Source organism: Halichoeres trimaculatus, unplaced genomic scaffold (genome assembly GCF_033239565.1).
Source record: "Halichoeres trimaculatus isolate MK-OKI-2021-1 unplaced genomic scaffold, fHalTri1.1 fHalTri1_scaffold_8, whole genome shotgun sequence".
Taxonomy (NCBI): domain Eukaryota; kingdom Metazoa; phylum Chordata; class Actinopteri; order Labriformes; family Labridae; genus Halichoeres; species Halichoeres trimaculatus.
Window position 1 is genome coordinate 35,416,081 of NW_027437186.1, and position 23,459 is coordinate 35,439,539.

General features: G+C 37.3%; 1 protein-coding gene across 4 annotated transcripts in view; it reads left to right on the forward strand.

Moving 5' to 3' along the window:
- The window catches only part of pde10a (phosphodiesterase 10A), a 113,278-nt gene extending 90,158 nt beyond the window's left edge, over positions 1–23,120 (forward strand). For all 4 annotated transcript variants that reach the window (XM_074676251.1, XM_074676252.1, XM_074676253.1 and 1 more), the window contains exons 8-22: positions 372–422; positions 2,727–2,785; positions 3,050–3,101; positions 3,638–3,780; positions 6,549–6,641; positions 6,735–6,921; positions 7,812–7,954; positions 10,868–10,951; positions 11,043–11,193; positions 11,295–11,450; positions 13,002–13,174; positions 13,304–13,415; positions 13,554–13,634; positions 16,628–16,716; positions 20,738–23,120. In XM_074676251.1, coding sequence (XP_074532352.1) covers positions 372–422; positions 2,727–2,785; positions 3,050–3,101; positions 3,638–3,780; positions 6,549–6,641; positions 6,735–6,921; positions 7,812–7,954; positions 10,868–10,951; positions 11,043–11,193; positions 11,295–11,450; positions 13,002–13,174; positions 13,304–13,415; positions 13,554–13,634; positions 16,628–16,716; positions 20,738–20,840 — 1,677 coding nt within the window. In that variant the 3' untranslated portion in view covers positions 20,841–23,120. The remainder of the gene's footprint in view (positions 1–371; positions 423–2,726; positions 2,786–3,049; positions 3,102–3,637; positions 3,781–6,548; positions 6,642–6,734; positions 6,922–7,811; positions 7,955–10,867; positions 10,952–11,042; positions 11,194–11,294; positions 11,451–13,001; positions 13,175–13,303; positions 13,416–13,553; positions 13,635–16,627; positions 16,717–20,737) is intronic.
- The last annotated feature ends 339 nt before the right edge of the window (positions 23,121–23,459 follow it).

Genomic DNA, 23,459 nt, shown 5'->3' on the forward strand with positions numbered 1-23,459 from the left:
GCAGGCGCTAAAGTCATTAAAATTTTGAAAGTTTCTTACATTAATTTCTCTTTAAACTATTTATGCTCTGCAGCGACTGAAGCTAGTTTCTAATTTTATCTGTAATCAATGCTCTTGTAATCAAAACTCTTTTTGCAAACTACGTCTGAATGAAGGTGAATGAAAGTGGATGTACTCGCAGCATGTCAAACTAAAACAACCTTTTTATTTAAAGCTTACTCTCTTTTAAGAGTAAAGGTGCCTGAGTATCTGAATGTTTACTGATCTTCTGAGGATCAAAGTCTCTGATGACGACATTTAAACACAAAAGTTAAAATCCAACAACTGTAAAAAGATGTTCATTCCTCTCTTTTATTTATTTTCTTTCCCAGGTTGCTACAGCTAACTTAGCGTGGGCGTCAGTCGCCATTCATCAAGTACAGGTGAGTGAACCTCCTCAGAGCAGCTGTCTGAAGTTCACATGTTGTGTCCAATGTGCTGTTCTGTCTGACTTCCCTAAAGACTTGTCTGGGAACAAGGTGAAGCCTGGCCGTCCCACTTATTATGCTCTTGGCTGACTTTGTTTGTTCTGGTTCTGCAGCAATGTTTTTAATGTGGAAATCCACTGTGTACAGGAACTGGGTTGTCACTGGGCCCAGTCCAATCAACTAAGCCGTAGATTCAACAAACAGCTCCCCAAAGACGTCATTACGCCCCAGTCCTGTTTTTACACGAACAGATAGCATAACACCTCAGAGAAGCAGCAGCAGCGTCCCTCTGCAGCGCTGGCCACAGTGGACCTCTGAGCCTCAGCGAGCCGCGCAGCTCTGCTGCACTCCTGGGTTAGCTGCTCGCTGCAAAACACACTGTTACTTAAACTCATGGAGGCGGCTCAGAGCAGGGAGCGTGTTTGGTAACAGAGCTGGATGCTGGGGGCGGGAAATGAGAGGAACCTGTGAGTCAGGGGACAAACCCAAGCTGTGCCAGTCAAATATTAAGTTTTCTTCCATTAAATATATTTTAAACACACTTCCTGTTTGTTTGTTCAGTGGTTTACAAAGTAAGGTTGATGAAACTCTGACATGTGGGTCATGACATGGTCAGATAACAGATGATAAACATTTTAAACTACATAATTTGATTTTATGAGTTGTTGTAAAAATACAAAAACATGGTTGTTGCATATTGAAAAAAAATCCTGCAAACTAATTAAATGATGATATTTTCCTCCTCCTTATTTGTCCTGCTGAGGTCAGCAAAGGAAGTTCATCCAGTTTTCTTATTAAATCACTCAACTTCATTCATGGAGTTACATAAATCATCAATTAAGGAGACCATCTGTTTGCTTGAAACTTTCCAAGTTTCTGCAAAAGAAGAAGAAGATTAACTGTTTGGATCAAGGGTCTTCAACCTGTGGCTCTTTGACTCCTTTGCAGTGGCTCCTTGCAGCTTTATGAAAAGTATAATGGAAATAAAGATTTTTTATTTTTCTTACAGAGGGAATTGATGATGAAAGACACTGACACTAAATAAAATCCTGTGTTAACATTTAGTTGAACTAAATCTTCATCACATCTGTCAATAAAGCCTGCCACCGCTCTACTTCACCTCCTACAACATCAACAGCCCACCAACTTTCCATGCACCTGTGGCTAACCTCAAGTTTTACAGCCCTGGGAAGATAACTACATCTACAAAAAGACTAACCTGGAAGAAAGGACAGATTTTAATTCTGTTTGAATGGATTCATTTAACTGCCAAAGTGCCGGCTTATTATATGGGCTTAAATTGTGGAAAGACATTAGCAAACAACAAAAAATTATGAGTTAAGCGAAATCATCAACAAGCATATATGATATCAAATTCAAGTTTTCTTAAAAAAAATTGAATTTTTTATGATTTATTTAATTTCATTTGTTTTCACATTTTCAAAAAAATTGAAGTGGTTTTAAATTCTATTGTTTTTTTTTTATGTTGCGGACTTTCTGAATTTCAGAAATTGGTAAATTTTTGCCATTCTTTAAATCTTTTTTTTAAAAATTGTAAATTCTTTTGTATCTTTTACTGTTGCAAATTTTCCAAATTTTTGCAAATCTTTAAAATTAAAAAAAAAATTTTTTTTGTAAACTCTTTTTTACTTCTTTAATTTTGCAAACTTTCTAAATTTCAGATTTTTTTGCAAATTTTTAAAATAAAAAAAATATATATATTTTTGTTAATTCTATTTTATTTTTTTATGTTGCAAACTTTTCAAATTTCAGAAATTTTTGCAATTTTTTCAACTTTTTAAAATTAAAAATTAATATTTTTTTTGTAAATTCCACTTTATTTTTTCAATGTTGCAAACTTTCAGTTTCAGAAATTTTTGCAAAATAAAATTGTAATGTTAAATTAATAAATAAATGTGTTAATTTTTATCTTTTTAAAAAATTGTGCAAATTAATAGAAGTAAAAAACTAAGACATCACATATACAATCTCATAAATTGAAAAAACTTCTTGGTTAGATAATTATTCACTGGATTTTGACTATGTACCTAATTTTATACACTTAAAAGTCTTTTAGTGAAGATAAAGTAGGTTTTGTGGCTACTGAATGACTTTATTTAAGGTAGGCTGAGGAAAAATGGCTCATATGAGAGTAAAGGTTGCAGACCCCTGATCCAGAAGTTGATTTGACTAAAAAGAAAAATAACGTTAATGATCATTATTCTTGCTCTTTTTCATTCCCTCTGATGTGTTTTTCAGGTGTGCAGAGGTCTCGCCAAACAGACTGAGCTCAACGACTTCCTTCTAGATGTGTCAAAGTAAGAGCTGCTCCTGAAACTGATCATCTACAAACGAATAAATCAGCTGAAAACGTATTAAACTGTATTCACATCATATTTTTATTTCACTCTGTTTAACTCGGTTAGGCTTAAGTCTCTTCAGAAATCAGAGCTTAAATTAAATCATTGTTAGAAAATAAATCATTATCTTTTTTTCTAGGACACTAGTTTTCATTTCCTGAACATCATCAGAGCTTTCCATTTGTCAGACGTCTCACTGCACCGTTTCTTCTTTTTGCACAGAACATACTTTGATAACATTGTGGCAATAGATTCTCTACTTGAACATATTATGGTGAGTGTGATTCCTGCACGTTTCTCTTCATTCACGTTATCCTCAGGTCTCCACGTCTGTGAAGGTTCACGGATGTTTTAAATATCTGTTAATGCAACAAAAGAGGTGCTGTGGTTATTTTTTTATTGATGAAAAAAAACTAAATTTATTTTTAGACGTGAGGAAACCTTAAATAGTCGGTTTAAACATCTTTTGCTTTGGAAATCTAAAAAAGAAAATGTGATCCGTGGGTGTAAAATGTGATTTTCTGGTTTCTTTCTCTCCAACGCACCTCTCTGTTTGTGCTTTTTGTTGGCGTTGCCTTGTGACTGTGGTGTCTTCTCGGGTCATTTGTATCATCTGGTTCAGAATGAACTGTAATGACATGGAGTTTAACTGTGCGCGTGTTTTTAGCTCGTAGACCTTTAAATGTCTTATAAAAATGTAACCGTTCAATCTCAGAGACTCACTTGATTTGATTTGCTGCTTTTTTCCTGTGATTGTTGTGAAACTCTCCGTGTTTCTAATGAGCCTTTGTTTCTGCTGTTGTGTCGCAGATATATGCAAAAAACCTGGTGAATGCGGACAGGTGCGCACTCTTCCAGGTAGATCACAACAACAAAGAACTGTACTCGGACCTGTTTGATATCGGAGAGGAGAAAGAAGGAAAGCCCGTCTTTAGGAAAACCAAAGAAATTAGGTGTGTGTTTCCACTTTTCTCTTCCTGATTTGATTTGAAACATTTGTCACAGCCTTCAGTTTGTCCTGGGTGTCGTGTAAAAAAGTCTCTTCTGAGCCGTATTAAAGCTGAAATCAGAGTTTGGAGCGCTGATGGAGGACAGTCCTCTCTGTGTTCGCTCTTTACTTCCAGATCAGAAAGCCTCAGGAAAATGTCATTAAACTTTTTTTTATATTTTACTGATACTAGGGGACAACGTTACGCTGGTGTGACTAAATTATTGGGCTGAAATAATCAGTTCAGTGTTTTGTAGTTGTAAGATTCAGCGGATAATCTGAGAGTCACGTACAGCTGCGATGATTAAAGTAACTTGTTTTCATTTTTTATTGCTTCTTGGGGATTTTTCTGGCTCCAATATTCTGGGTTTTATTCATTTCCCATCATGTGCTTTATGTAATAATGTTCAAATGAACGGCTTGTTAATTTTTCTGTTAAAGAAGTCAGTCAAATGAGATTTGGTAACAAAGAAAAAACAATGGATGCTGTTTGAAAATAAAGAAGGTACTTAAATCAATGGAGTGAATAAAATAAAGTTATTTGGTGTTATAAAAGATGAAAACTTGAATTGGAAATCACATATTAATAGAATAAAAATAGAGATATCAAAGTGAAAAGCCTTGCACCTTTTTGTATGAAAATGAGGTCTGAATTGCTGTAGCAAGGTAAAAAAAAAAATCTGCTAATGGAATAGGAGAAAAATTTGCTTAAACCAGAAAAATGTCTTAACACATGAGACTTCTCTTGTTCCATTGGCAGATTTTTCAGAGCTCATTTTCATCTTTAAATAACTTGAAACAAGACATTTTTCTGGACTGGCCAGGTGAATGTGGCTCATTTGAAGTCTAAAAAGACATTTTCTGCTGAAATAAAACAAAAACACTTGATTAAATTTCAGTTTTTTGCAGTGTTACTCGTTGATCGTGCCTTACCCAACCGAATGTGTTGAAGCATGTGTGGAAATGTAGGTAAAACTTTTATCCAACCAATCTCTAATTTACAAAAAAGAGCAAAAATAATTATTAAGAGAGATCCCTCAAACCCACTGTTTGTTAAATTACAGGTGCTGAAATCAACTGTAGATTTCACCATGTAGCAAATTGTGTTCAAAGCAAATACAAAAACTCCAATTAACAAGCATTTAGTGCCGTTTCGAGAAAAGAGAAATTTGTTGCAGTTTAAAAGGATTTTTAAATATTTACAAAACCAAAATTCAGAACCAACATGGAAGGAGCGCTGCATCACAGTTAAAGGTGTTCGTTTATGAAACAACCTGGACAGAGACTCCAAAGAAGCCAAATCCAATCCAACTTTATTTGTTAAGCACTTTAAAAACAGACACTGTTGACCAAAGTGCTGTGCAGCAAAAATAAATGAAATTAAATAAAATGTAATAAAATTTGATAAAATAAAATAGATTAAATCAAATAAAAAAAAAAGAAATAAAATAAAATAAAATAAAAAAATACATGGCTGACATGAGACAAAAGAACACAAAATACAAAAACATTTTTGTGAAACAATTTAAATATATACAAGGTAATTAAAATCACAAGGCAGAAGAAGAGCAATCAAATAAATACTTGAATAAAATAAATTTGATCCTTACTGTGTGTTAAAGCCAGAGAAAAGAGGTGGGTTTGAATAAGATTATTCTGTATCTCCAAAAAAACTCATGAAAACCAGTGTGTTAAACAAATACAGGGAGACAAAACACTCTTAATCTTGAAAAATAAATAAATATATATCATTAAAAAAAACTCTTTGTTTTCTATTGATTGGTGGCAAAGTAGAAATTAGCCTTTATTTTTTATTTGTTTTGTCACTTTTTTTGTTTTTCTCTTTTCTTGTGAGTTAAATAATGGCATGTTAAAAGGCTGGCCGTCAATTTCTGTTATTTTTGTATCATGTGTTTGTCGAGAAGGTGCAGAAATAATAAGATGTTTTCTTCCTTTTGCTCCTTTTCATTTGTTTAAGATTTTTTTCAATTTTTATTTAAAATTAAAATTTTTATGACATTTGTTTATGTTTTTATTTTAAATATTTATTTTTATGACTTTTTTCTATTATTATTTAAAATCAATATTTTTATGACATTTGTTTCTGTTTTTATTTTAAATATTTATTTTTATGACTTTTTTCTATTATTATTTAAAATAAATATTTTTATGACATTTGTTTCTGTTTTTATTTTAAATATTTATTTTTATGACTTTTTTCTATTATAAATTAAAATAAATATTTTTATGACATTTGTTTCTGTTTTTATTTTAAATATTTATTTTTATGACTTTTTTCTATTTTTATTTTAAATAAATATTTTTATGACATTTGTTATTGTTTTTATTTTAAATATTTATTTTTATGACTTTTTTCTATTATTATTTGAAATAAATATTTTTATGACATTTGTTTCTGTTTTTATTTGAAATATATATTTTTATGACTTTTTTTTCTATTTTTATTTTAAATAAATATTTTTGTGACAATATAAATGAAATTGTCAATAAAAATGACAAAAAGACGACGCTGGATTTGTATCTGGTCATTATCACCCATCACTGTCAGGAAAAACTGATTATCTACTTAGTATTTGTCTTGTAAATTGATTTTCTTGTTTATTTAGATGTAATTGATCTAATACAGATTTTTTAAAAGCTGGTTTTTAACCCAGACAGACTCTGAAGCTCCATAAATCTCATTGCTCGTCTCCTCTCCTCTCTGCTCTTCAGGTTTTCTATAGACAAGGGAATAGCTGGTCAAGTTGCTCGGACAGGGGAAGTCTTAAATATCCCAGATGCCTATGCAGACCCACGGTTCAACCGGTAAACTCAGACTCTGACTCTCTTATATATTTTTTTTATTTGAGCTCTGTTCGTCCCTCTGACACCTGGTCTCTCTGCGTCTCTCCCGAACAGAGAGGTGGACCTTAAAACCGGCTACACCACGCGGAACATCCTGTGCATGCCCATCGTGAGCAGGGGGACTGTTATAGGCGTGGTACAGATGGTGAACAAGCTAAGCGGAAGTGCCTTCACTAAAACAGACGAGAACAACTTTAAGATGTTTGCTGTCTTTTGTGCTCTGGCCTTACACTGTGCAAATGTGAGTAACCCATCCTCTGTGTTTCCCTCTGCATGAATCTGCTCTTTACCTTCTTAAATGTCTGAATTATGTGCAGATTATATAACACTTCATTTCCATGCATGCTAGATTCTTATTGGCTTATTTTATGATACCTGCACCTTTGACGTAGCTGCTTCATCACTGTCCTAAATTCACTCTTACAGCAGGAGGGCTTGTTTCAGCTCTTACTAGGCTGCAGGTTTTTGCCAGAGCACTTTTTTCTTTCCCTCCATGATTGGAAAAGGCAGAGTTTTCATTGCTCCAAATTCTGAGGCAGAGACATGTTTTATTTTGTGCATGAGAGAGGGAGAGTTTAAAGTCTGGAGGACTACGATGTGTGGTCCGTCTGTCGGTTTGAGAGCTGGATCCTCTCCTCTCTGTGGGGCCTGACTCACCGTCATCTCGTGCGACAAACTTACGCAGGAGCAGCGTCACAAAGTTGGTTTTAAAATTGATGAGGCATGTTAATATTTTAAGACAAGGAGTCTGCATCCGTCCACTGACAGGATTTATGTTGAGCTGTAATTTATGCCTGGTGTCTCGAGGAAACTCGCTCAGGCCCAGATCCTGATTTATGGTGATTTACGGTGGAAGGTGTGAGGCCTGGCGCTCGTACTGACCCGACTGTCTTTATTCCTCCCGGTCTGGGAAGGGGACGGATAAAAACCAGATGTGGAGACACTTTTTGGAGGCGCACAAATAAAATATGATATGGGACTGTTGCGGATAACTTAACTTTGTGTGACCTTTCTGGAAACTCCAGCAGCGATACATAAAGAATTCAGCAGAGGATATTCTCCTGGTGTTTATTCTGTTTCTCTCCGGACGTTTAGGAGACAGTTTCATCCCCGTTGTGTTTGTCTCTGCAGATGTACCACAGGATCCGGCACTCTGAATGCATTTACAGAGTGACGATGGAGAAACTGTCTTATCACAGCATCTGCACATCGGAGGAGTGGAAGCACCTCACCCAGCTCAACCTCCCCGCTCCCATTTACAAAGAGATCGAAATGTGAGTCCCCGTTCGTCTGTCTTTGTTTCCCTTTGGTTTTTGATTTATTATTTTGTTTACGATGTGATTTCTGTGTCTCTGAGATGCACATCTTAACCCCTGAGCTAAAGCAGGCCCCCTGTGGTTCCTCTCTGTGACTGTGGTTGGTCTAAGAGACGGTGATAGACTCCAGACCTTAGACTGTGTAAATAATCCACATAGTTACTTTTTGAACTCTCTAGTTTGCCATATTTTTTCAAAGGCAAAACTACCATGTTTGGACAAGAGAGTGGATATTGAGATAAGTGAGAATTAGTCAGTCAGTGCCTATCAGTAACTTGTTAGCAGGCTAATGAGCTAATGTTTAGTCACAAAAACCTTTTCTTACTCTTAAACCAAAAAAAATCTCTACGGCCCAAAAGCTTTTTGAGAAGAAGTCAACAAATATCACATCTAGGGATAGGTACCTTTAATGCTCCAAGGAGGATCTGTTTTGATAGGACTGCAGCACCACCTTCTGGCCTGGAGTCTCACACACACTGTAGTAAAGATGTGACTTTTAACTAGGTGTGTGTTTGTTTCGGGACAAATTTTCTTTGTTCAAGTCAACCTTTTAGCGGGTACAACACAACGAGATAAGGTTTTATCGGCTGCTGTCAATAATCGTTAAATGTGACGTAAAGCCTTGTTTTTAACCTCTTATAACTAATGAAAATGAAACTTATAGAAAAAAAAAGAGGACTTGAATACAAGACAGCCAAATAATGTCTTCAAATCACCACAACAATCAGACGTGAGAAACATTTCTACCAGGTGTATTAATTTTTTAAAGTTTGACCACAGCCCATCTGGAATGACTGGGGAGATGGATTTTTTGACCTATACTGCAGCCAGCCACCAGGGGGAGCAGTAGCTGGCTATATGTAGCGCTTAGTGTAACGTCAATGAATCCTGGTTATGTCCTGCCAGTCATCTACCAATCAGAGCTAACGTAACCTCACTCTTCATTTTATTGATAGATTCTCAAGTTTGAACAGACCACTGCAGAATAACTGCTGACTGTGGGTTGGAGTCAACATTAGCACGAACAGATTAGCCCTTTTAGCCTTTAGCTCGTGCTCTATCTCTCTCCTGTTTCTCTTTCTTCTGCTCTATTGTCCTTTTTCTGTCTGACAGTTAGGCTCCAGTGTCCACCATCACTACAAAATTAATCACAGAAATCGTTTTCAGCAGAGAAACACACAGATCTCTCTTCTCTCTGCTAAACTTCATCAGCTGGTGTGGTGTTGTTATAGAGACTTAGCCATTAGAAGTAGCTTTTTGAAATAACCTTTATTGGTGCTGATAATCTCATTTTAAACTGTGGATTATGATTGAGGATATATGTAGAAGACAGTGGCGGCTGGTGGAGTTTTATCCAGGGGGGGGGCTATGACTCCAAAACAGATATATACTAATAAGCAAGCAAGCGCGTTAGGGTATCACACCTGTGAATTTACATCAGTGAAAACAAAAAAAGCAACATTATGCTGTTAAGATCTGCGTTCTTTCGCATTCACCTTCTCCTGATACGTTCTTCTCTCAAAAGGTGACGCTATGAGCGACTTCACTGCGTTATTTATGTTTTCTCACTCCATTTTACGTCTCAGTCTGATCGTTTCCTACTCCTGCGGCTTGACCTGTCAATTAACCGCACTTTATACCAGACGGCTGTGACGGCTGTGACGTCAGCTTCTTAGCGGGAGGGTGGTGGTATGCAAATCCAGCTGCATTCAGCTCTGGGCGTGGATAATATTCATTGTGCACATTTAAATATATAGATATATACATATAGTTCAGGACATAATATTTTATTATTTCTTTTTCTTTTTTAATGTCTCATTCTTCAAGGTAATGTTGATGGTAATGATGGTGGGGCGGCGCCCTAACGCCCTCTATTGGCCAGCCGCCACTGGTAGAAGAGAGACTTTTTCAAAACCACTTAGAAACTCCACAGCCCCTTTAAATAGCAAAATCTGATTTTTTTTTTAATTGGAACTTATTTATTTATGTGCTATGTTCAAGGCCAGCATGGAAAATTAACTTCTCTTCCACTCCCACAGTCACAAGGATGCATTCAGGTACCCAAATTTGGACAGAATTCAGTCAGTACCTGTAAAAGTACCTAATTCGGTACCCATTCCTAATCATATCTGTTATGCATGGATAAATTTATGGAAAACACTGAACAAGCTAACTAGCCACATTAGCTAGATACCTACTACTGCTAGCATAAGTTAGGGATAATTCATAATGAGCGTGTAACCATGATCCTACTTATTACTCAGCTACAAACTGAAGATGTAAACTACCTGACACTAAGAATAAACCGGCTTCTTGCCATCTGTCTCGTATCTTCTGTTGTACCCAATCTTAACACTAGTTGGCAGTAAAATTTCAATGCTGCACGTTGGCAGTTTCTCTGCTTGCTTGTGCACAGAATTGAGGCATATTGTGTTGAAGTTACGCAGCCGTCGATTGTACTGCTGTTATCGCAAGGAAGAAAAGAGGAGAGATTAAATCTGCAGTCAAGAATGCTGTAAATGCAGGAAATGCAATGCTACCAAGTGGACCAATCACAGAGCTTGTTGCATTATCTTACCCTGATCATGAACAGAGACATGAGGCACTAAGATCACTTTATGTTTCATACCAGGCTGTAAAGGTTTTCAATACTTCTGTGAAGTTAGACATGTTTATATGGAGCCTCATGCACAGCCACTGGCTTTTGGAACCAGCCTCCAGTGGCCACTAATGGAACTGCAGTTTTTTCTTATGCTAGCTTCATTTCTCAGCTCTGAGGTCCAGACTGGTTTTTCCTCACCAGACCTCTGAAGTCAATACCCTCTTTGTGCTCCAGATGCTAATGTGAGACTTTCCTCCTCGCTCCTGCAGGTTTCACTTTGACATCAGCCCCTTTGAGGAGATCTGGCCTGCTGTCTTTATCTACATGGTTCATAACTCCTGTGGAAAGACCAGGTAACGCACCACGGGGTCATGAAAACATCTGCATCAGCTTCTCTTTGAGGCTTAGAGTGAGGAGTTGCTGAATTTTTCTCGTTGGGTCTAGTTTTGAGCTGGAGAAGCTGTGTCGATTCACCATGTCTGTGCGGAAGAACTACCGGCGTGTGCCCTACCACAACTGGAAACACGCGGTGACGGTGGCACACTGTATGTACGCCATCCTGCAGAAGACGTCTGGGATGTTCACAGAGCTGGAGGTTTGCTCCTTGTAAAAAAAAAAAAAAAAAGCTTCACTGCTTCCCAGAAGAAGTTAAAAAGTAAATCTAAACTTTTTTCATCGTTCTGATCTGGTTTACAGAAGAAAGGTCTGTTGATAGCCTGTCTGTGCCATGATCTGGACCATCGAGGCTACACCAACACGTATCTGCAGAAGTTTGACCATCCGCTGGCTGCGCTGTACTCCACCTCCACCATGGAACAACACCACTTCTCTCAGACTGTCTCCATCCTGCAGGTAGAGCTCTGCTATGCACAAAAGCTGCACATTTAAAGCCTAATTTTTATTGACTTCTTCTTACTTTGATTTAAGAAGGTGGCCTTTAGTTTTGGACTTAGGGACAAAAAATGGAAGTGCTGCATGTGTAAAAACACAAAATCCCAAGACAGATAAAGACTCAAGCATCCTGTTCTGCAGAGAAACACATGAAACCACTTATTTAGAGGAAGTTCATGACATCAAACAACTTCTGTACAAAGAACCCTGACAGACTCTTTGACCTTTTTTTGTTTGTTTGTTTTTTTTTTTTTTTGGTTGTTTGGTTTCGTTTTTCTTTTAGTTTGCATTTCAGTACTGTTTTTGTTTTACTCCACCTTCCCTTTTCAGGAGCAAATAACATGTAATAATTCAAGAAATACTGAGTTTTTTTTTTTTACCTTTTATTTAATAATTTTTGAGAAAAACAAAGGACAGAAAATACATCAAAGCAAAACAAGACAAAACAAACAATTCATGACATGATGAGATTAACATAGGTCCATTGTACATAACATTTTTTAACAAAACTAGATTGGATTTGCTAACAGTTCAAAACAAATAAAATAAAATAAATTAATTAATTGATTAATTAAATGGTCATAAAATCAGCCAATTAATAACACTTAATTTATAAAGCACTTTTCATATGCCAAAGTGTTAAAACAAAGTACTTGACAAAAGAAAATAAAAAGTAAATAAAAAAAAGAAAATAAAAATGAAGATACATACATACAATGATATGAAAACAATTAAATAGAAATGAATAAAAATAGATAAATAGAATAAAATAAAATAAATAAAATGGGCCATTCTAATTCATTTTAAAAGCAAATTATAAGAAAATTGCCCAAAAAAGATGCATAAATAAAAAAATAATATAAAAATTAAAATTAAATTAACAAATCAAATAAGAATAAATAAAAAAACGGCCATTCTAATTCATTTGAAAAGCAAAATATAAGATAATTGCCCCCAAACAAAGAACATTCAACAATGACAGGCACAGAGAAAATACAAATTTTGTTTTGCTTTTTGCTTGTATTTATAATTTAAATTATTCCTCTATTGATTTTTTTTTTCTTAATTATTTTTTTGATTATTACTTTGGATTTTGGATTAAGTTCAATGCTTAAGTCCACACTGCATTTACCACTTTACTATTTTTTCATTCAGTGTTTTTTTTTTTTACTCAGGTGTTTATTGAATCATATATTCTGAGTTTTAAAAGAAAAAAAAGCTCACAAAAATAAAAATGATAGAACAACAGCCTCTTACAGACAGAGACTGCATCAAACCATAAACCAGAAGTTTTGTCCTCTGTTTATGTAACCTGTGAGCCTGTTTTTATCATATTTGATAATTACAGAATTAATGGACTCACAGTTTCATGCGGTCTATGTGGCGCCCCCTTGTGTATCTGAACAGAGCCTGAGCAGACCTCCTGAGACTGCAGCCTGTTGAAGTCTAGCTGAGCCGAACGCCTCATAAGTGGAGCTTTTGCTTTTTTATTGATCTCTTTGTTTCTCATAGCTGGAAGGGCACAATATTTTCTCCAACCTGAATTCCAGCGAGTACGAGCAGGTGCTGGAGATCATCAGGAAGGCCATCATCGCCACCGACCTCGCCCTGTACTTCAACAACCACCAGCAGCTGACGGAGCTGCTGACCTCGCAAGTGCTCGACTTCAACAACCACTCGCACAGGTCAGGTCACGACTCGAGGTCACACCAGACGCACGGCGGGTCTCGCAGTGCTTCGCAGAGAAACCCAGGGCACAGAAATAGCACACTGAGTTTCTCCACACGGCTATAACTAGGCTCTTCTCCCTCCAGGGACCGTGTGATTGGTCTGATGATGACAGCATGTGACCTGTGCTCTGTTACCAAGAAATGGCAAATCACACGCCTCACAGCCAATGATATCTACGCCGAGTTCTGGGCTGAGGTACGGTGGGACACTGCTGCAGTTTGACAAGTTTCAGAGTCATGATTCCAGGAAAACATACGTCAATCTGACTTTGAATAAAAGGATCAAGGGGCGTTAGTTTTTAAAGTTTTTTCTGTTTGCTTGATTCCTCCACAGGGAGATGAGATGAAGAAGATTGGGATGCAGCCGATCCCGATGATGGACAGAGATAAGAAGGATGAGGTTCCCCAAGGCCAAGTGAGCCCTGCACTTTAATCCCTCACACACCACACAGTCTGAACAAACACACTCACATTTTGATGGAAGAATAACCACAAATGTGAAGTAAACAACATGTTTCAGTCAGATGAAGAAAAAAAAGATAAGAGTGGAGTTTTTTCCTATAAACTCAGGCATAAATAAGTTTGGTTAGTCATGTTTTATCTGCGTCACTAACCCTGTGACAGAAATTCCCAGTCAAAGTGAAAGTCCCTGTCTTAGTTTCACTTTGTCCAACAAATATTTTCTCAGATTTTTTGATATTCCAAAAATCTACTTAACTGGGAAGGGAACTTTCTTCATCTCTGGCTACGATTGATCTGCAGTAACAGCCCAGAGAAGCAGTGCAGGCTAGCTTACCGCTAGCTGGGTATTTACAAAATGAATATCCACCCTTCATTCATTTTAAAAATACTTTCTTCCGCACACACCGGTAAAATCTGCCGATAACATGCTAAACTCACACGTGTCAGTGTTTTTCAGACATGAAATCCATACCAGTCAGTCAGAATAAACCTCGTCATTCAGCTGTGTCGTTTAAAAATCCAAAAACTCAGTTTCTCGGCGTCTACAGGAAACCATGAAACCAGAGTTTTCTGGACACATCATTTTCAGTGACGTAAAAACTGCAGTTTTGTGTGGATAACTGGACTAAACCTTTGAACTATACACGGTTTCTCAGATACACAGCTACGTGTGGACATGGCCTGAGTCGTCTTCTTCTTCTCCTTTTTCTTTGTCTTCTTATCTTTCTCGTCCTCCTGCCTCTTTTTCTCCTCCTTCTTCTTCTTCTTCTTCTTCTTCTTCTTCTTCTTCTTCTTCTTTCCCTCAGTCTTATTCTTTCTTCTTCTTTTTCTTTTTCTTCATCTCCTTTTTCTTCTTCTTTGTATTCTTCTTCTTCTCCATCTCCTCCTACTTCTTTGTCTTTTTCTTTGTCTTCCTTTTATTTCTCTTTTTCTTCTTTGTCTTCTTCTTCTCCTTCTTCTGCTTCTTCTTCTTCTTCTTTTTCTCCTCAGTCTTATTCTTTCTTATTCTTTTTCTTCATCTCCTTTTTCTTCTTCTTTGTATTCTTCTTCTTCTTCTCCATCTCCTCCTCCTTCTTCTTTGTCCTTTCTTTGTCTTCCATTTATTTCTCTTCTTTTTCTTTGTCTTCTTCTTCTTCTTATTTTTTGTCTTTTTCTTTGTCTTCCTTTTATTTTTATTTTTCTTCTTTGTCTTCTCCTTCTCCTTCTTCTTCTTCTTCTCCTTCTTTTTCTGTCTTTTTCTTCTTCTTCTTCTTCTTCTTCTAGTCTACCTCCTCCACCTCCTTCTTATTCTTCTTTTTCTTCTTCTTGTCCCTCGTTTAAGCTCACATGTTTATGCCAGAGGGGAAGGAATGGATGATCAAATTCATATATTTTTTCAATCAAGCCATTGATTAAAAACGTTTATGTAGGTAAATCAACTTTCTAGTGTGACTCTCCCAAGATTCCTACTCCATCCACTCCCCTTACCTCCTTACAGGGTTCCTGCGGATCCTTGAAAAGTCTTGAAAGGCATTGAATTCATAATTCTAAAAATAAGGCCTGAATTGGCATTAAAAAGTCTTAAATCCAATTTTCAAAAGTCTTAAAAAATTGAACACATTGGTAACATTTATGTTAGTTTGAAGTAAAAAAAAATATTGAGTAACATTTATCTATTTTTCTAAATAATTTCCTGATTTACTCTCGTGGTAACATCCCGTAATCACAATAGCGGAACTAACAAAACAGTGATGTGGTTGCACCAGGAACTTTTAAAGCAGACGCATGTCTTGGTTCTACCTAGGGTGCCTGGAGAGAGAAAAAAAATAGGAAAAAATGGCGAAAAAAATCCAAAAGTGGCTTAGGGAAATTGATTATGGCAGCAAAATTGAGAATTGAATTTGAAATTAAATAAAAAGAAAATGTAAAAATTCCAAAAATGGTTGTGACAGTGGATGGGGGCAAAATAGGCATAAAGTTGTAAAAATGGGGTTAAAAAAAGGTAAAAAGTGATGTTTTATGTAAAATAAACATTGGGTTAAAATTGCCTCTAACCCAGGTAGTTCATGTGGTGTTTTTGTTTGTTAGTTTTGTTTGTTTCAATTGTGGTTCGTTGTGGACTTGTTTTTAAATTTGATTTCCAACGTCATTAAAAAAAGTCTTAAAAAGTCTTAAATTGAACTTGCCTTGAGCTGTAGGAACCCTGTCCTTAGCTCCTTACCTCCTTACCTCCTTACCTCCTTACCTCCTTACCTGGGTGGAAGTTGGGGTAATAATAAATGTTGCTTGGTGTAACCAGTGTTTCTTAAACAAATCTAATATTGCTCAAAAAGTTCCCATGAATATGACTTTATCAGTTTACTACACTGTAAAAAATGAAATTTAAAACAAATTTAAACCAGCTGATCCAAAAACAGAGAGAAATCACCGATGTCTATGACGTACTGACTTACCCAGTAGTACACCCAGATACCAACCCTTATTTTTCACTGTCCCCTCTCTCCAAGTAAAGGAGTAAAAGCACATAATCATTCTTTAAATTACTCAATTTACAACATGTTCAGACTGACCCATAACACACCAAAAACTGTCAAAACCATAACTGAAAAAAAGGAAATATTGAAGCCTGTTATCTGCTCTTCATGAACCTGTTTTTTAGTATTAGAATATATTGTATAAATATATTTTTGGGTGCATTTTGACACAGATTTAGTCAGATTTGATGTTTTCTCCGTGTGTGTGGGATTTCTCATCACTCTCACATTTTGTTCTTATAAGGAGATTGTTCCCTGGACAAACCCCAGAGGGACCGTCACGGTCGTAGATGAACTATTATCAAAACATCACAGACACTCATGGAAATCAAACCATGAGATGTTTTTGCATTTCTCCCTCTTCTTTATTTTCCTGTTGGGTTTTTTTTGACATGTGCTTCACAGAGAGTTTTATAACCCCTGTTTGTTTTAGGTGGGATTCTACAACGGTGTTGCTGTCCCCTGCTACACGACGTTAGCAGAGCTCTTCCCTCCATCCAGCCCTCTGCTCAAAGCCTGCAAGTGAGTGTTTAAGACCTTAGATTCTTGGATTTTATTTATAAAACTAATACAAAAAAGTTTCATAAGACATCTACAAAGTTTTTTCTCCCCCGTGCTGTCGTGCTGATCTCACATCTGATACGGTCCATAAATTCATTGACAAAAGCCTGAAGGGAATCCGATGACGTGTGTGTGTTGGCCTCATCTGATAGCAGCTGTTGTGTAGACAAACAAGATGAGAGGTGATAAGGAGAGTGTGTGTGTAAAGGTGCACATTACAACATTCCTCTGGAAGCATAAACAAAACACACACACTTAATAACTTGTGTTGTTATTTTTGAATCCACGTACGGTTCAGACTTTGGAGAACTCAGCCCCGAGCCTGAAACCATGAAGCAGAGAGCGTGATCACACACTCCTGCTCCCAGTGTGTGTTGGACGAGATGTTATTGATCACTTTACGAGCTCTCCATGCTCCTCTCCCTGTTATGTCTCTGACTTCCAAGTATTGTGTGAGACACTCTTGCAAAGGTCTTCCTGCTAAAAATGTAATGGGGACGAGCTGCCAGGGCCTCAAGGCTCTGGAAAGATCCCCCAGATGAGATCGGGTCAGTCTAACCTCTCTTCAAATTTATCTGTTTTCTCTTAACATTTAGTTATCTCATTTTCTATCTCTCTGCTTTTTTCTCTTGACATTTTTCTGTCCTTAAAAACCTAAAGGCGTGACTCGTCTTGTTTTTTTTTTTTTTGCTCCTTCTGTGAAAATTTGTGGCTTTGGTTTTAAAAGAGCTTAAAAAAAGGAGATATCTACAAACCACCAAGGAGCACCTCCTCCTCCTCCTCATCCTGTGCGTCAGTGTGTGTCTGCAGGAGCCTCGTTGATAACAGTGAGAATGTGTCTATATGTGTCATTTCTGGTGGTTGAGCGGGATCGTGTTGCACATTCGCTGCCCTTCTGTGGCACATTGTGACCTTGATCTGCGGGGAATGCAAACAAAGTGAGCGCTGTAATATTTAAACCCTTGCTGTACGTCAGCACCGAGCTCTGGGTGGGCAGCGGGCCCAGACCCCGCGGAGCCCGGCTGCTTGTTGTGGGATCTGCCACGGACGTGTAAACTGCATCAGGCTGGCTAATTGAATGGAATGGCAGCAAAGGGCAGCACTTTGTGCACTCCGACGTCAGGCTGGGTTAAAGGAGGGAGGGGGCGCTACCTTAACGACAACAAGAGGTGATGAGAGGCTGCACAGGATGATAAATGAGTTACATCAACGTGCAATCCAGCACGGAGGTTTTATCTGTGCAGATTTACAACATGAGCGCATCATACGAGCACTTACCTTTGTGTTTGTTTGTGCAGCTTTTGAGTTTTGCAAAGTCTCTGATTTTAATTATGACAAAATTTACATTTATTTTTGACTCTAAACAGCATTTCTGCTCTGACATAACTTCAGCTCCCTTTTTGGATTTCTGTGCGTCTCCAGCAGTGTGAAGCAGACACCACTCACAACATCAGATGCACACTCTTGTGGCCACAAAGTGTTATTGAACTGTGTCCAAAAAAATCTTCCCCCATCAATATTTGCAGAGCTATATCGATTGATTGATTGAAAATGTTTATTTTGAAAAATATAAAAGAAATAAACAAGTAAAAAAATAATAATTCCTCAGACAAACGGAAAGTTGGAACAGAAACTTTGCAATTTTGCAAACAATCTAAAATGAAAACAAAAACAAATTATCAAATAAAAAATTAAAATTCCAGTCAACTAAACCTTAACATATATTTTGATAAAGACATGCATGTGTATCCACATATAAACACTAACATATAAATTGAAAAATCATAAATGTCCTCTAAGGGCATTTTCATTTGCAAGAGGAGTTAAAAATGTACATTCATATAACTTGAACACAATAAAAAGCATTAAAAGAATTAAAAGAAGAAACAAGCATAGTACAATAAATAATAAATAAATAAATACAGAGTCACTGCTGCATCAGTTTTAACCTGGCGCCTACAACCTGTTCAAAAACCGACGGCCACAGGAACGAATGATTTCTGGTATCTGTTTGATTTTGCCTCACAGATAAAACTCTTGTTTTAGAGTCAAGATTATTTTGACTTTTTTGGCATTTTTTTTTTTCTTGGCAATTTTCCTCAGCCTGTTTTTGTTTGTGATGCTGAAGTTGCCAAACCAACTGATTAAGGCAAAGTTCAAAATGGACTTGATAAAGGAAGAATAAAATATTTTAAGAAGCTTTTTGTCAACATAAAAACACCTCAGCTTCCTCAGATAAAACAACCTCTGATTTGCCTTTCTGATAACAGCATCTAAGTTGGACAGTTTGTCGTCAAGGATGGTGCCTAGATATTTATACTGTCTGACTATTTCAAACATATTCATACATATAATATAATATGTTATAATATAATATAATATAATATAATAGGTTGGCGCTGCAGCCTCACAGCAAGAAGGTCACCGGTTCGGTTTCCACCTCGGCTGGTGGGCCTTTCTGTGTGGAGAAAGGCCTCCCCGTGCATGTGTGGGTTCGTCCCACAGTCCAAAAACATGCTCACAAGGTTAATTGATCACTCTAAATTGTCCGTAGGTGTGAGTGTGTGAGTGAATGGTTGTCTGTCTATGTGTCAGCCCAGCGATTGGCTGGCGACCAGTCCAGGGCGTACCCCTCCTCTCGCCCAATGACAGCTGGGATAGGCTCCAGCCACCTGCAACCCTGAAAATATACAAACACTAACAATTAAAATCTCAAACTTTCCTGCCATCTCACGATTTTCAGGTCTAGTCTTCAGCCTTATATTTTGTGAAAATCCCTTCATTAAATTTCCTTTTCAAAATGGTAAATCTTCAGGCGCTGTTGATTGTTCCAAAGTTTAACCCCACAGATTAAAATAGGTCCTGATTGTTGTTAGAACAAGTGTCTTCAGATTAAACTCTCCCCTTAGTTTAGTTTAGTTTAGTTTAGGCTTTTTTTTCATTCTTGATATCATAAAAATAGAAGTACAATACAAAACAAAATAAGTCTCAAAATGAATGAAAAGGAGCAGAAAGAAGAAAAATCTTATCGTATCAGATCAGATTTAAACCCCCATCACATCTTCTAAACAGTTCTTTAACAGGAAGTTGACAATATCTTAACCTGAACATGACTGTTTCAGTTTTTTTTTCCAAAACTGTTTATTAGTTTTTGTTACATGAAAGCAACATAATGCCCAGACAAAGTACAAACAAGACAATACAGTACAAAGTAATCTCAGTATAATAGGAATAGGAGCAGTGCAAATTGCAAATTATATCAAAATAAAACAGAAATCATACAAGTTTATGTATAATTAAATTAATGACAAATGAAATTCAATAAGAAGTAAATATAAGAAAATGAATAAATAATAATGATAATTATAAAGGAAATTAAAAAAACAAACAAACAAAAGAAAGGTTAAAATAGTAATAAAATTAAGTTCATTGGTCAGTCCGCTGACTTTAACATCACTTCAAATTAATCATAATAATATACTCTCACTAACCACTGTTTCAGTTTGATATTCAACAATATCCAAAATTTTAGGGAGACTTGAAGGCAGAAATAACGGGTTGGTGTGATAAAATTTATTAAAAGAAGAAAACCAAAAATTAACAGCAGTGTTTAGGTAAACATGCATCTAGAAATGTTTTTAGGTGAACAAATAAATCCTAATAAAGATAAACTTAAATATTGAAGCTTTTATAGATTTTTATTTGTAGAAAATCATTTGCTGCTGATTTTATTCATTTTCTAAAATTGAAAAAAAAAAAGTTAAGAATATAAATTATGACACTAAACCCTCACACAGCACCTTTCATATGAGTGTATTTGAGCGTGCTTCATGATTAACTTCAGAGGATGGTGTAACCAGAGGCTGAGCCGTCCGTTGTCCCAGCTCATGTCACAGTATTTAGAAAACTTAAAGCAGAACGACTCAGACTTCCTGTTTGCTCTGCTCCGGCACGCTGTGATGAAGTCGTTTTGTGTTTTCAGGGAGAACCTGAGCCAGTGGGAGAAGATCTCACGGGGAGAGGTGGAGGACATCCTGCCCAAATGGCCTCCTGACTCCTCGGGCCCTGTGAAGGTGGATAACTGACTACCAAAGGGGGACCCTGGCTCACCAAAGGAACACAACCTGAATCCTACCGCGGACCTGGACTCTGTCGGTATGGAAGAACCCACGATCCCGTGTCAGCGGGAGGCGGATCGGCTCGAGGCGAACTTGACTCTGAAAACACACACACAGTTACCTCATTGGGTGACGGAGGTGTCGACACTGACGGTTTCACCGCTCCCTGAGACTGACAGTCAGCTGACGAGGAGAAACTTCATCCACTCAGCTCGGGAGTTCGTCCGCTCGAATGGACTCGTGTTTTTAATTTTGCTGTTTTCTGTTTTATGATTTTTTATTTGAGCTGATTCTTTTACGGTCTTGTATTTGCAGAGGCCTTACTCTGAACCTGTCACAGGCTAGAATATGTGAAACCTCGTTGATGGTTCAGGCTTTTTTTTTTGAAATGGTACTGTTTGCCTTCTGTCGTAGGTTTGTTGTACGCGCACTACTTCAGCAAGGTATTCCCAGAGACAGAAGGAATGTGTAGAGCAGACGTATGGTGTCGTGCCACCTTACTGAGAAGGTGAATGTTTTTTTTATTACTTTTTGAGCAAAAATCCTTTGCAGTACTTGAATAAAGACAAACAGCCTATTCTAGGTGGAGATGGCAGAAAGTTCCCTGCAGCAGATTCTGATAAACGCAGACGAGCTGCGACGGGAGGAGTTAGATAACGTCCACATTTTTGAACACAGTCACAAGAGAGTCACAATATTTCTCCCTGAGGTGGATCCTGCAGCACTGCCCCCACCCGGCCCCCGGCATCGTTGAGGAAGCTGCTGCGTACTACACCAACTTCCTGTGATGACCAGGACGTGATCCAGGTTGAGTGAAGATGCACAAACAGCATCCGTCTCACCCCAGTCGTAGTACGCCGATTGAATTTCCTCTCTCGTAACATTTTTCAGTCTCATCATAAATTATTTTTCACTACAATCTGGTCCCTCCTCATTAATCAGTAATCATTCCTACGAGCATGAATAAAACAGGAGGAAAATGAGGATACTGCACAAGTTTGCAAAGCGTCTCGGAGGATTATACAGATTTGTTTGTTTGCAGTGGCACAATGAACTTTTTACATGCTGTCTGCCTTACCCTACGTCCAGACAGACCCCTGATTCGCACCACGTGGCGAAGGTGTAGTGATGAATAAATGCTGTAGCTGATAATGTTTTCTTAAAGTTTTTGACACCAGACTGTAGTTTCAAACTTTTCAAAGCGAGCACACTTACAGCAGCTCAGCAGATGCCTCAAAAATCACTAGCTTTACTTTCCCCAATAGATTCAAACCTGTTAAGCTTCAGTGCGTCATATCTATTTGTTTTATCTCTGGGATTGCCACTTAGGAGCGTGTTTGCAGACGGTTCCTGTCATAGGAAAGAAAAGTCCTCCTTTACACTGACTCTCCAACATCATCCTTACATTTGGACTCTTTCAATGACTTTCCAAGATCTTCCAGAAGACAAAAAGTTTGTCTTTAAAACTGTCATTCCAGTGGACATAGTCCCTCTAAGACTGAACCACCGCTCGATCCATTTCTCCTACGACTGGCTCTGTGGCTCCCCCTACAGTGTGAATGTACATTTGATGAATGTCCTGTTCGATTGCTGATCATCGCTGGTGGTGGTGGTTTCCATGATGTGCTCTGTCTTACTTTTCCAGGATTGCTTCCAGTGAGCTTCAACCGAGAGCGACACGTAGCATGCACCTAAAGTTTCCATAGACGTCTGCGTGTACGGTGGTAGGCGTAACCTGTGTACAATCTAGGGCGTAGCTTGTGCAGAGTGAGATGTGTGCTCTGATGGTGCTAAACTGAACGGCAGTCATGCACTTTCTGACTGGGTGTGTACACTGTGTGTGTGTGTAAGTGTGTGTGTGTGTGAGCGTGAAGACTTGACTGTCTCTCCCCCTCCAGCCCTCCATGAGAACATGGTGAAGTCCGAAACACTGCACTGTCCCTTCTACTCTTCAGCACCAGTTATATCCCATTGTCTGCACTATGTTTAGCTTATGATCTTTATCATTATTATTATTATTGATGATTATTATTATTGCTATTATTACTATTGTTATTTTCTTAATTAGAGTTAAATTTAAATTAACTTATATTTTTTATACAAAGAGAAACAATGTTGGCCTTTTTGTTTTGTACAAAGTAAACGTAAGATAAACAAAACGGTCTCGACATGTTACTGTTACCCAGATTAATGCGGAATGTCTCAACTGTAAATGTAAGAGCAGTAGCCCAAATGACTTTTATTAAATACCTGAAAAACACTTCTGTGTGTGCACCTGGACATCTTTCTGGGGTTTAGGTTTTTGCTTCCTCTCCTTCATCCTTTTACTTGGTGGTGACTGTGAATGCATCGTGTATGATTTATAATATTTCTGCACTGTAAGATATATAAATATCAACTTCCCTTAGTTACTGTTTCAACACATTAAGCTGGATTTTCTCTGTACTTCACCTACAGGTAAAACAAAATGTTTACATACACTGCATAAAAACGCACATAACCTTTTTTTTCTCCCCCAACTACACTGCAAAAAACTGAAATCTTATCAAGTGTTTTTGTTTTATTTTCAGTAGAAAATGTCTCTTT